The sequence below is a fragment of the Phaeoacremonium minimum genome, assembly GCF_000392275.1.
Source record: "Phaeoacremonium minimum UCRPA7 unplaced genomic scaffold PA7_03_scaffold_326, whole genome shotgun sequence".
NCBI lineage: Eukaryota > Fungi > Ascomycota > Sordariomycetes > Togniniales > Togniniaceae > Phaeoacremonium > Phaeoacremonium minimum.
Genome location: NW_006921230.1, coordinates 8,438 through 22,786, shown reverse-complemented (window position 1 = coordinate 22,786; position 14,349 = coordinate 8,438). Strand labels below are relative to the sequence as shown.

The 14,349-nt window shown below is 48.0% G+C and overlaps 2 protein-coding genes across 2 annotated transcripts; both read left to right on the top strand.

Moving 5' to 3' along the window:
- Nucleotides 1–237: 237 nt before the first annotated feature.
- On the top strand, nucleotides 238–5,285 carry UCRPA7_4126 (putative xanthine dehydrogenase protein; the record flags this gene model as incomplete). The annotated part of the gene is made up of 5 exons (XM_007916684.1): nucleotides 238–912; nucleotides 1,285–2,900; nucleotides 2,952–4,206; nucleotides 4,257–4,660; nucleotides 5,150–5,285. 5 exons carry the CDS (start codon nucleotides 238–240, stop codon nucleotides 5,283–5,285), a joined length of 4,086 nt encoding a protein of 1,361 aa, XP_007914875.1.
- Nucleotides 5,286–5,622: 337 nt separating this feature from the next.
- On the top strand, nucleotides 5,623–7,762 carry UCRPA7_4125 (putative l-amino acid oxidase protein; the record flags this gene model as incomplete). The annotated part of the gene is made up of 7 exons (XM_007916687.1): nucleotides 5,623–5,811; nucleotides 5,869–6,397; nucleotides 6,487–6,721; nucleotides 6,786–6,830; nucleotides 6,891–7,210; nucleotides 7,356–7,454; nucleotides 7,503–7,762. 7 exons carry the CDS (start codon nucleotides 5,623–5,625, stop codon nucleotides 7,760–7,762), a joined length of 1,677 nt encoding a protein of 558 aa, XP_007914878.1.
- Between the last annotated feature and the right edge of the window lie 6,587 nt (nucleotides 7,763–14,349).

Here is a 14,349-nt window from a genome sequence, read left to right as displayed (position 1 = left end):
TGCATGCAATATCCAATAGCCCGAAGTGTGTTACAATATCTATACCGTTTCTGAGAGGAGGCGAACTCTTTGTCAACCTCACAACGTCGCCTGTTTGAATGGGCAGTATCCAATTTCTAGAAGATTGTCCTCAGATTTGTTCATATTCCCGATTCATGTGATGAAGTTGGCAGTATTGTGCTTCTAAGACCACATATATTGGTATAGGTTTCAACCTTCTCCATCACCACCCTTGAAATGGGTCTCCCACCGCCACCATCAGCGCCGTCAGCAACGGCTGCTCAACACGACGCATACGCTCTCGCACCGCTAATTGAGGATACTTTCCGCTCTCCACTCATCACATTCTACCTCAATGGCCGGAAAACGGTGCTCAGCAACCCCAATCCGCGCTGGACTCTCCTCGATTACATCCGCGCACAGCCCAACCTCAAAGGCACCAAGCTGGGCTGTGGCGAAGGCGGCTGCGGAGCTTGTACTGTCGTCCTTCAAATCGGGTCTCTATCTGGCGGCAAGAAGAAAGTATCTCATCTCGCCGTCAATGCTTGCCTGTTCCCGCTTGTCGGCGTGGATGGCAAGCATGTCATCACCATCGAAGGGCTGGGGACGGCCGCAGACCCACATCCACTACAGGAGAGGATAGCAAAGATGCACGGAAGCCAGTGCGGCTTTTGCACTCCGGGAATCGTCATGAGTCTGTATGCACTCGTCCGAAATTCGTACGATCCAGAGAGGAAGGTCTTCATGCTGAGCGAACGCGACATCGAGATGGAAGGTCATCTCGACGGGAATCTGTGTAGATGCACGGGATACAAGCCCATCTTGCAAGCTGCCAAAACATTCGTGACAGAGGACCTAAAGGGTGCGGTTGATGAGACTTCTCAATCAAGCGAGGACGACCTAGAAACCGAAGTACGGCAGGTGAAAGCCTCTGTGAAAAAGTCACCACAATCATGTGGTAGACCCGGCGGCTGTTGCCGAGATGGTGTTCAGAATGGCTCAGCAGTCCCATGCCAGAGCTCCACAAGGTCTAATAGTAGCTCGTCGGGAAGTTCAGGTAGAGATGACGGCTCGTCCCTCGAGTCGGGATCCGGAGACTCGAAAATCAGCAGCACCACGACCATCGACGACGATAGCGGAAAGGGGGCAGGGCTACCGAAGCCAAAAAGTGTCAATCCCACTGTATTACCAGGCTTCAAAGCCTACGATCCCGGTTCTGAACTGATTTACCCTCCAGCATTGTGGAAATATGAGAAAGAGCCGCTATGTTACGGAGATGACCAGGTCCTCTGGTTCCGGCCAGTCACAGTAGAACAACTACTAGAAGTGAAGAGCGCTTATGCTCCTGCTAAGCTCGTGGTCGGCTCAAGCGAAGTCCAGGTCGAGATACGACTTAAGAGCTCAAAGTTCCCAGTAATGGTATATGTCTCAGACATCGAAGAACTGAAACAAGTCTCGTTGCCAACAACCGAAGCTGCTTGGGATGCAACATCTGCAATTGTGCTGGGAGCCAACACGCCACTGACAGAGGTCGAGAATATATGCAAGGAGGCATTTCTCCGACTTGGAAAGCGAGGGTTGGTATTCGAGGCCCTACGAAAACAGCTTCGATACTTCGCCGGTCGTCAAATCAGAAATGTTGCTTCATTGGCTGGAAACATTGCAACCGCATCCCCAATATCAGACGCGAATCCCGTATTACTTGCGGCTGGAGCCAGTCTCAGCGTTGCGAGGAAGGGGCAGCCGCTGTTGACGCTTCATATGAAAGACTTCTTCCTGAGTTATAGGAAAACCGCGCTGATAGAAGACGGGATCATTGCCCAAATACGCATCCCTCTGCCTCCGATTGCATCTCGCGAAGTGATGAAGGCATACAAGCAGGCGAAGAGAAAGGATGATGACATTGCGATTGTAACAGCTGGCTTCCGTGTCCGTTTAGATGTAAAGGGCCTAGTGGAGGATATTGCTCTGGCGTTTGGTGGCATGGCACCCATCACAATACCGGCTTTGAAAACACAGCAAGCTCTCATGGGCAAGATGTGGGAGGATCAGTCAACAATGGATACAGCACTTGCATCTCTGCGTTCCGAGATGAGCCTACCATTTGGTGTCCCCGGTGGAATGGCACAGTACAGAATGTCTCTGGTCTGTTCCTTTTTCATCCGTTTCTGGCACGAGTCGCTTCACGAGTTCGGTCTCAGGCAAATTGATCCAAGCATTACTGAGATTCACCGCGATGTTTCTCACGGCACTAGAGATAGTTCCAACTTTGTCGAGCAGAGGGTGGTCGGCAAGAATATCCCGCATTTGTCCGCTCTGAAACAGTGCACTGGTGAAGCCGAATACGTCGATGATATTCCGCGTCAAGAAAGCGAACTTTTCGGGGGTATAGTATTTTCGACAAAAGCCCACGCGAAGCTATTAGACATTGACTGGAAACCCGCGCTCGAATTGCCCGGAGTCGTAGGCTATATTGACAAGAATGATCTGCGGCCTGAACTTAACGTATGGGGATCTGTGAGACGGGATGAGCCATTCTTCGCCGACGGCAAGGTGGAATCCCATGGTCAGGTCATCGGTATGGTCTATGCGGAGACAGCTCTTCAAGCGCAAGCTGCTGCAAAGGCAGTAAAGATCACATATGAAGACCTGCCGGTAATTGTGACGATTGATGAGGCTATTAAGGCTGGCAGTTTCTTCACTCACGGCCGAGAACTTAGAAAAGGAAAACATGCTCTTGCAAGCGACATGGCACCTATATTTACCAAATGCGACAAGATCTTTGAAGGAACAACGAGAATTGGTGGCCAAGAGCAGTTTTATCTCGAGACTAACGCAGCTCTAGCGATTCCTTCTGGGGAAGATGGCCAGATGGATGTGTGGTCATCAACTCAAAACACGTAAGTGCTCCCCCGTCTCCAAGCATATATTTGCTAACCTAAATTATTTAGTATGGAAACTCAAGAGTTTGTGTCCCTCGTTACTGGCGTGAGCAGCAACAAAATCAACGCCAAGGTTAAGCGGCTCGGCGGAGGCTTCGGAGGTAAAGAGTCCCGCAGCGTACCAATCGCTTGCTTGTGTGCCATTGCAGCGAAGAAGGAGCGGAGGCCTGTCCGGGTCATGTTAAATCGTGACGAGGATATGATGACTACAGGTCAACGACATCCTATTCAAGCTAGATGGAAAGTGGGCGTCATGAATGATGGGCGAGTCTTAGCCTTGGATGCCGATGTCTATAACAACGCTGGTTTCTCATACGACATGAGTGGTGCGGTTATGGACCGTTGCCTCACACACATCGATAACTGCTATGAAATCCCCGACGTATGGGTTCGGGGTCATCTGTGCAAGACGAACACGCACAGCAATACAGCTTTCAGAGGCTTCGGAGGGCCGCAGTCGATGTACCTTTCAGAATCAATTATGTCTGCCATTGCTGAAGGTATTGGCATGGATATTGACGATTTGAGGCTGAAGAATCTTTATACGCAGGGCAATCAGACACCATTTCTACAAACAATCGACGAAGATTGGCATGTACCAATCATGATGGAGCAGCTGCGGAAGACAGCACGCTATGAAGAGCGTAAGGCTCAAATCAAAACTTACAACTCCAATCCGAAGAATAAGTGGAAGAGGCGAGGGATTTGCATGATACCCACCAAGTTTGGTTTGAGCTTTGCCACTGCTCTGCATCTCAATCAAGCTGGAGCATATGTCAAAATCTATGCCGATGGCAGTGTCTTATTACACCATGGAGGTACGGAAATGGGCCAAGGTCTATACACCAAGATGTGCCAGGTTGCAGCACAGGAGTTGAATGTGCCGATTGAGGAGGTCTACACACAGGACTCACAATCATATCAAATCGCGAACGCATCTCCGACCGCTGCCTCCTCTGGCAGTGATCTTAATGGAATGGCTGTAAAGAATGCATGCGATCAACTGAATGAAAGGTTGGCGCCATATCGGAAGCAGCTCGGGCCGGACGCAACGATGAAAGATCTGGCTCATGCCGCATACCGAGACAGGGTGAACCTAGCTGCCAATGGATTCTGGAAGATGCCCAAGATTGGGTACACGTGGGGGAACTTCAAGGATCCGAAGCCAATGTACTACTATTTCACACAGGGTGTTGGCGTAAGTGAGGTAGAGCTGGATCTTCTCACTGGTGATCACACTGTGTTGCGAACCGATATCATGATGGTAAGCTAGACCAAATTTTGATCGCAAATGAGCATGCTAATCGCTTGTAGGATGTTGGAAATTCCATCAACCCGGCCATTGATTATGGTCAAATTGAAGGTGCCTTCGTTCAAGGTCAAGGACTCTTCACTATGGAAGAAGCCTTATGGTTTAGCAAGACAGGAAACCTCGCAACAATGGGTCCTGGTAATTACAAAATTCCCGGCTTCTCCGATATCCCACAAGAGTTCAATGTCAGTATGCTGCGCCATGACATCAACGGGGAGCCCATAAGCTGGAAGCATCTACGGTCGATACAGAGCAGCAAAGGTACCGGCGAGCCACCCCTATTTCTAGGCAGCACGGTGTTCTTTGCTCTCCGAGAGGCAGTAAAAGCAGCAAGGGAGTCAAACGGGCTGAGCCACTCCGATGGACGGTTTAGCCTCGATAGTCCCGCCACGGCGGAAACGTTAAGGTGTGCTCTGGGAGATGAATTACTCAAGGAGTGTGCTGTTGTGCCCAAGGAAGGCGAGAAAAGCTTCTTCGTTAGAGCTTGCTAGAGTAATAGAAATTGATGGTTGGAACAATAGAATCAAGCTACTACTGCATGGTCTCTTGGTATATTGTGGACTTATTCACCAATCCACCTGGTCGCTCTTTTGCAAAGCTCTTTACCTTTAGTCATCCGAGTGCAACTCAATCACCTCGTGATAGGTAGAAAATTCTTACCTAACCGAAAGTCATCTTTTTACATATCCGGCAGGACTCTCTGTCGATTAAGTGATGAGTGGCTGACTGTTGCTGGGTTCGTCTTCATGGCACACATTGTTTGTGGCTGGCTGATGGCATGTAAACGGAAGCCGCATCAGCATGAGGCATGCAAAGAAATGGGATCGTGTGGATGAAGTGCAAAAAGGGTCCTCCGCGGGCTTCCCGTAAATCTGGAGAAGGCTAACTTCATTAGTCGACGGCTGGACATTCCCGGTGTTCTAGGGCTGGTGGCCAGACCTTCCACATACTCCGTGTCTTACAACCTGGGGGATAATCCCGCTGTTGTGTCTCAGCTCGGAAAGAGTGTCGAGGCAAGCGTTGCCCTCTAGGCTGTAAACAAATTAAGGCTGTACGGTGTCACTTATATAAAACCAAGAAAAGGCGACCATCATGCGATTGAAGTGCAGTGAAGTATTCGATCACATTAGGTAGGTTTCTTTCTTTGCCGGGATCATGTCGTTCTTCAATTCCCACACGCTCATTACCGCCCTTTTGTTGGCACCATCACTCGCTTTACCTGGCTCTAATGCCCCGCAAGCGGCAGTTCAAGAACTGAACGCTGGGAAGCTTTCTGCTGCAAACCCTCGCGCGGCTTTCTTCCGAAATGTTCTGCACAATTCGGACTACTGCAACTTCACCAAAGTCCCAACCCCCGCAGATGTGCCGATGAAGGTTGGAATCATAGGCGCAGGGGCTGCAGGACTGTACGCCGCTATGCTGCTGGATTCTCTCGACATCGACTACGATATACACGAAGCCTCGGACCGTATTGGAGGAAGGATCTTTACTTATCGATTTGATCAGGAGGCGTGGGACAACTCAACACCCGACGACCCGGAGTATTACGACTACTATGTATGTTGGCAAACCCCATTCACGATTCCGTGGACTGGTTTACTGATTCAAGTACAGGATGTTGGAGCTATGCGCTTTCCTCCAATGCCGTATATGGATCGCGTCATTGGCAACGAGTCATGGAGTCTTATACCTTATATCAATGCCCGAGTAAATGAGAGTGATAAAGTCGTCCAGAAGAACTACATTTTTGAAACAAACAACACATTCCGAATGTATAATAACATTCGTGCGATGATGAACGATACTGGCGCAGAGTCACCCAACCGGTACAATGTACCTATTTTCAACACTACCTTCGACACGCAGTCTGCCTCTGATCTCTGGTCCAATCAGGTCAAGTCTATGTCTACAGAGCTGTCAAAGAATTTCACCAAAGGATTCAATACCCTCATGGAATTAGACTCGATGTCTGTGCGGCAATTTCTTATCAAAAACGGGTTCGCTAATAGCGAGATTGACTGGATGGAAACTGTCAACGACGCCACCGGGCACTATGATATGTACTCCATGTCTCAAGCTATCCTGGAAGAATGGATTTTTACGAGTGCGAACATAAGCAACTGGTCGCTCATCAATGGTGGCAGTAAGTAATTTTCGAAGTTCCATCCTTTTTCATTACATTTCGACTCTGCCCAACCTCTTACGACCTGTTACTGACTCTGGTGGCTACAGTGGATCGACTGACATATGGAATGAACCTGATTATAAAAAACAAGCCCGTTATGCACAATCGTGTGACAGATATCAAGAAGACTTCTGATTATAACTTAACAGTTGTGGTCAACGGCACTCAGGAGTACAACTATGCGCATGTCATTTCGACTGCACCGCTTGGCGCATTGCAAGCAATCAATACGACTGAATTGGAATTGAGCTATTTCCAAAACACTGCGATTCGCAGTCTACAGTACGTATATTCGCAGGGCTTGAAGCCGACGCCTAAATTCACGAGCTAATCTTCTTGTCGATAGATATGATCCTTCAACCAAGATAGGCTTCAAGTTCCAAACACGATGGTAAGACGCGTTACATGACGACATATAATTTATTCACTCATGCTAATATCTGCATGTTAGGTGGGAGAACCTCACGACTGGTGCTTTCCAAGGCGGCCAATCATTCACCGACTTGCCAATTCGGCGTTGCGTGTATCCTTCCTATGGGCTTGATGTACCTGGAGCTCCTGGATCGATGATAGCTAGTTATGTTTGGGGTCAGGATGCTTCGCGCCTAGGCTCATACCTCAACCCACACAACCCCACGACCCAGGCGCCCGCCCAACCGGACAGCATCGACACCCTGGTCGACCTGACGTTGAGAGATCTAGCAGTTCTTAACGGAGTATCTTATGAATTTGTCAAATCCCAGTTTGTGGATTATCATGCGTACTCTTGGTGTAAGCAACCTGTTGATCTTTATCCCCCCTTCCTTAGAAGTCCAATATCCATGTCAGAGCCAATGTTTGCTCTTGATAGAGTCCAAATGGCTTCCATCATTCCTTTACTGCGCTGTGACAGCAAGGGCTGACTTCAAACCCGCAGACGACTCGGCTTACTCAAATGGCGCCTTTGCTATCTTTGGGCCAGGCGAATTCAGCAGTCTAATGCCTTGGTTACTTATGCCGGCAGTGAATGGACACAGTAAGTATTATCATTCATTCTATTATCACTCATGCTTGATTGTCCAAGACAAAGACTGTCACGATTCTAAGGATGTTGCTTACTCAATTGTACTAGTGCACTTTGCCGGCGAGGCTCTCAGCTCTGGTCACGCGTGGATCATTGGAGCCGTTAACAGTGCGTGGCGAACGGTCTACGAAATTCTGTGCACTGAAGGAATGGAGGATAAGAAGGCAAAGTTCATCCAAACATGGAACATCACAGACGAGGTAGAGCTGGGCTGGTACAACTGGTCTCCAGCCGGCTTGCCCATAACCGCAGCTCCTTAAGCTCATCGATAGAGAGGTCGTAGATTTCACTCTCAACCTAATGTTTAATCAATAATGATATTCGGCGAATGGAGATAGTCATCATTGAAATAGCTGTGATCACTAGAGCTAAATCTGCTTCATCCACAGTCTACGATGAAACTCCTAATCTCATATTGTCAGACCGGCCCGAATCTGCGGGTTTGGAGCTCTTGCAGTCCCAGAAGACAACCAAATGCATCTTCTTAGGATAAAATATTGCATCGCATTAGATTTTGAGCAGTTGTTTAAACTTTGAGTCTCCTCGTAACAAGGCCTCTGGGCTACCAAACTCTGTTAGGCAGCCTCCGTCGAAAACGGCGACCCTGTCATAATCCAGAATGTTCTTCAGGTCGTGTTCGACACATAATACAGTGCGACCTGCGAATTCGCCCCGAATTATCGATTGCATGAGACGGTTTGTCTCCGGATCGACGCTGTTATGAGTTAGTCATCGTAAAAATACACATCAAGAAGGCTGAGAACATGCCTACTGGTGGCTTCATCTAGTATTAGTATCTTGCTCTTGCTCAACAACGCCCTGGCAAGGGAAAAGAGCTGCCGTTGGCCGTGCGGTAGATGCACTGTATCTATCGAAGAATCCAAGTCGTTCAAGATGCCCGTGAGATGGACCTTGAGCAGGGCTTGCGCAATCTCTGCATCGTCTAGCAAGCCTCGAGGGTCGAGATTGAAACGGACTGAGCCTTCAAAAAGGATGGCATCTTGAGGAACAGTTGTGAAGGCAGACCGGACGGTTTCCTTAGAGCAATGCGACAGATCTAACCCATCAAGAGTTATTCTACCCTGAGAGATTTCGAGCGTTTGAAGCAGACACGAGATGAGCGAGCTCTTGCCACTGGGGAAAATTAATGGGAATAGCCCAACTCCAAGAACCTGATTACATACCTGCCCGTGCGACCACAAATGCCTAGACGCGATCCGAGTGGTAATGAAAATGACACGTTGCGCAAAATAGGGGAGTTCTCACTGAGTGGATGCTATCAACACATGGATAGAAGGAAAATGAAAGACCACTGACCTGTAAGATGCACTGACGTTCTCGAATGCGATAGATCCTCCCGAAGGCCACTCAGGTAGTGGCTGTACGGTATCCTGTCGAGTCTCCACGGGGCATTGAAGAGAAAAGGCTCTGATGCGTGATACAGCACTGATGGAGGTCTCTAGAAGAGTCCACCTCAAAACAAATCCGGCCAGATGTTGGTGGCATGTCAATACATTAACAAGCGCCACACCCGTGGTGCCGCCCGTCGCTTCGTTGCTGAATTTGACTGCAAAGACAACCACCAGAACTGATACTACTGTAAGTAACATATCGAGCACTAGCCCTAGCCATCTTTGAATGCAATTGAGCAGGTAAAACGGTTTTTGCGCTCCATCAATGAGTTGGTGGCCGCGATGTCTAAGATGATCGACGAATCCGAATGCTCGTATGGTGGCAAGGCCATCAAGAGTCTCCATAAACGTGGTGTAGATGGGTGCTTTGGCTTCGAGGTCGAGATAGCGGAGTTGACGCGAAGTACGAAGATAGCCTTTCTGAATGATGTAGACAACCCCCAAAGTGAGCGGAATTATGGCCGCTACATATTTGGCAGTAACACACACTACCACCAACCTAAAGATTGTTGTGCTGAATGCTAAATAGCAGGGCATGTCAGCAGAAGGGTTGCTGTTCTGATTCATTTGTCAATACCTTCAGCTGCGCTCATGCTTGTGAGAGTGACCTGGAAATCAAGAAGTTGCATATCTTGGCTGAAATGGTTCATAATGGTGCCGATGTCGGTTTTGGATAGATACGACAGTGGTGCCCTAGAATTCTATCAGTAAATGCATAGCTCAAATTGAAGTGCAGCACACCATAATGCATGCTGAAGAACAGTCGAATGTAATTTTTGTCCAGCCCGCGGGCCTAGGACAATGATCATCTGCCTAGGTGTTGCACACTTCAGTACACACTTAGTACTTCTGGAAACGTTACCGAATCTTACCAGCAAAACAGGCTCAGAGCTGCCAAGCCTACAACCCCAAAGACAATGTAGACCCCAAGATACATCCCGAGGTCCTCCCCAGGACGCTGTTCGTTCGCGGTTGACCACCAATCAAGCCAAATAGCTGTTTCATTGCGGTCAGTGCATATCAGCTGTTATTTATGGGTATGAGTTGCTTACTAGGGAATACTAAGCAAAATGAGTAAACCGCTAGCACACCGAGAGCAAGGTATACGGTCCCAAAACCAGCAAATTTCAGATAATACATGTAGATCGACAGATCCCCAGTCTGCCTTGCAAAGTCCTCGGTCCTGTCGTTATTCGACTTGGTCTTTACTCGTCGAATGGCAGATGGTCTTTCTTCAACAACTTCATCAGGCTCAGGGGTTTGTGCTTCTACTTCTGCTTCTGCTTTGATTACGAGGTTCCGAACATATCCATCAACGCTGTTGAGAGTTTTGAAATCGCCTTGTTGCTCTATTCGCCCCAACTTGTTTATCACGATGACTTGGGAACTAAACGGCAACTGGTCCACTACAGAGCATTTTAGATTTTGGGTGTCCCATACATTTGCAGCGAAAGGTTCACTCACCTCGATGTGTGACCAAAATGGCAGTGACACAATGCTTTCGAAGAAGTCCGTCCGGTCCAAAAACACGCGCAAAGACCTGCTCCTCCGAGTTCCTGTCTAGACCAGCGAATATGTCGTCGAAGACTACCAGTTTCTTCCTCGAATATAAAGCCCGCGCAAGTGCCTATAACAATTGAGAAAGATTTCCTCAACTTTTGGAGAGTGCCTAACTTACCACTCGCTGTCGTTGGCCGCCACTTATCGCCAATCCCCTGCTTCCAATGTCGGTTTGATCACCATGTGGAAGCTGCTCCAAGTCCTGTTCCAAAGCACAAGCGTGAAGAATCGTTCTATACCATGCTTCATCAAACGGGAAATCGATCATTGCTGTGACGTTCTCCCGGATAGTACCGAAGGTTAACCAGGGAGACTGGTCGCAGAACGCTATCTCCCTGCACAAGACCTCCAGAACACCTTTACTAATTCCCGTTTCTCCTAATACTGCTTTGATGAGAGTCGACTTCCCACAGCCAATAGGACCAGTCACGATGGTAAAAGAACCAGGTCGAATAGAAATATCTATATCGCGGAGAACAACGTTATCCGTGCCAACCCAACATATGCTTGCTGCCGAGATTGTGACCATGTCCTTACTCTTGCTTGAGGATGGTGTCGTCTCAAATACCTCCATCTCGACTTCAGCGTCATTTGGCCTGAATTCGATAGCCATCTGTGGTTGCTGGCCATTACCCTTTCGAGGATCTTGATGGCGCGTTCCGATAAGGAAGTTCTGAATACGGGCCATCGATCCAATAGCAGACTTGATTAGTGGAAGGGCTTGAAATAGAGTTATGAGAGGAGTTCCAATTAGTGACAGAACCGCTATAGATGTAAAGGCTGGGGCTGCTAGAAGGGTACCAGTTCCTCTTATTGCGGAAATGATGGTAAAGGTTGTGAGGGTGACAGCCGGCCCAGTGATATTCATGATAAGAGCTTGTTTTGCTGTCAGTCAGGAAGTCTGTGCGCCGGAAGGATTTGGCAACCTACATATGATAATACTAGCCACCTGAAGCTTTCTATAGTCAATTGCAAGCAAGAGCTCTTCGACCCGCAGACCATGAATGACCTTTGCAAGTGGCTCAGTGAATGCCATCATCTTGATGCCTTTGATAGAGCTAAGAGTTGATTCTGTCACCTTGAGCCTTCTTTGAACGGCTTTGAGCCATGCCTCTTGTCTCTTGCCAACTGATGAGGTCAGGAGTAGAGTGCCAACACCGCAGGCTTTGACGTTAGCTAAGAGAAAGAGTAGGATGCTTCCGGACTTACCGAGAGCAAGTAATGCCGGAGAAACGCAAGCCACCCCAACTTGCCTTTCAAGGATAAACACAGCGATCAAGACTTCGATGAGATTCGCCCATAGCTCATGTAAGTTGACAAGACAGGTGCAAATTCTCTCAACATCAGTGCTCATCAATGCTGTCGGGGTGTCAAGAGCTTGACTGTTTGCAGGTAGGTCCAAGGTGTGGGAGTACACTATAGCTATAAGACTACCTCTTACCATAGTGATAATGCGGTAAGCCTTGTACCAGTAAAAGGCTGTCGAGATTGCGACACCAGAGTAAACTAGAGCAAAAGCTCCGATAAAGCCATTGCCTACATTCACGTTCTTGACCGGAGAGTCTAGGTAGTTAATCAGACTCCCAATCAAGAATGGTTGCGAGAGCTTGAATCCAATTGCGCACAGTCGAGGAATGATACTGGCGGCCAAGGACCATCGTAAGGTCCAGGCCAGCGTCCAAAGCAGAGCGTTCGGTTTGTGACTGGATGATTTGGCCCAATTTTCTCGAATGTTACGCTCCAGTGTTTCCGCATGCTGAGCCTCTTCCAGTCCCTCAATATCGGCCAAGGATAGGACCTTCCTGAACCCCGTGACGAAAAGTTCATTAAGCCACCAGAAGACACTTAGATTGACAAATCCAGATATTGTTTCCGACCTCAAACTGCTATATCTTGGTTCTAGGTACCGCCGCTTTTCAACAACCTCAAGAGCGAGTAGTGCAAACTTTAGCGAAACACCTGCAGTGAAAACACGTTCGATGATGGTATCTAAACCAATGAGCCATAGTGTCCTGCATATTACTACATCTAATAGAGAAGTGAGAATAAGATATATCTGTAACAGGGTGGAAGGTCTGAGGGAGCGTAAGTGCTCTAACGGTGATAAAACGAGCACTGCCAAGCCGCTTGTCATGGATAGTGTCGCGGTAGGAACATTACTTCGGACGTGGAAGGGAGGTGACGAGGTCCAGCGGACCAGAAGATAGACTTGAAGAAGAGCGTAAACAACTGCAACTGACTGTCATCATGGTGGCGTGAGTATGATTCTAGCATATTGTGAAACAAGGCACTGACAATCTTCAAAGACAAGAGCCAACCACCACGGGCTTTTGGAGACGATCTGTATAATATCCAAATGCGGCAAGGCACCAGGACTAGGAAGGCAGCGGATGGTGCGATTGATAGAAAAAGCTGTTCAAAGAAGACTGTAAAGTCAAACCCCTCTCGGCAATTTTGGACGACGGGCCCGATGGAGCCTTCAGTGTCTTGGCCACACCACCCAGAAAACATTGCAGGGAGTAGCGTCATCAAGTCAGGGCGGCTCTAAACGTCGAAACATTAGCCCTGACTGCGAGAGGTGACTTGCTTACTCACATTTCCAATCAATCATTCTCTGAGCCTGAAGATGATTGTTAGGAACAAAAAACCACACAGAGTTGAGAGCGGGGTAAGCATGCAATGTAGTCTGATCCCTGTGTGTCGGGCTCGAGTGGGGTTGCAGAAGGTTGAAAGAATAGCAATCCTCCGACCAAGTTGCCCAGGTGAGATGGCAAGGCCATAGAGCTCATCGACTCAAGTAGTGTGTGATAGGACATACCGCTACGTCCGCCGAGCACATTTGTAGATGTTCTAACAATTGCTCACAACATCCATTCTTAACATAGAGACTATTAAATTAGACTGACACTCATCAGGTCATATAGACGGCACGATTGTAACAAGAGCATGGTTGACACTAACGTGAAGACTAACTTTCTTCTTTGCGGTCGCTATAAAGATTTTTCTTATAAAAGCCATTTCAGTTTCTCTTAACATAAGCGAAGTCACTTATCCTATTTGAGTTTTGGGCAACGGTTATTAAACATAGGTCTTGGAAAGTAAACGAATTCTCCTATGTACGAATATGGCAGATATTTGGCTTTATCAAATCAGAAATCTTACAAATTAGAGTTTATGATGCATCAACATGACTAGTTCCTGTGGCTGTTGTATTCGAATTGATTGACAGTCAGTCTTCTTGGTCGCGACGCTCCAGCAAATCCCACAGGTGGACTTGCCTCCAGGTGCACGAAATACAGGAAGGGAACTAGAATGAAGCAGTTCTTCATGTATAGCTACGCCGAAAATTTCCACCCTACTGTCTCTACTCGATGGTAGCACAATGGTCCGTTCTAGAGACGATAGCGCCGCCATAATTATAACATTTTCGAGACGAAATTTTCCGAGTACTTCATCATCACTCATCTGAGGAGGTCACACCCTTCTCGTATCGTGTCGATGGTAGTACTGCCAGGTGTGCCACTAAAAGGAATAATCGTTGATATGTTAATCTTTTAGTGGAGCTTGCCACTGGCAGGCCTGGGTTTGCTGTTTGTGCGTTACTTACGAGGCTTCGGAGCTATTGGTCTGTGTTTGTTGTGATTGCGTGATGCATGCTTCTCCACACCCTGCGAATCCATCAGACGACAAGCGGCGCAAGACCTGGCTAATCAGGACCACTAGTGAAAAACAAAGTATGGCACAATTGCGAAACCATATTATGCCATTCAAGAGCCTCTCTACCAATAAAATAAACAGCCTTCCGCTAAGACTTTGAGTGGCTTCTAGGCAGGCTTGGACCGAATACTGTTTATTTGGATATCGAAGAGACAAAG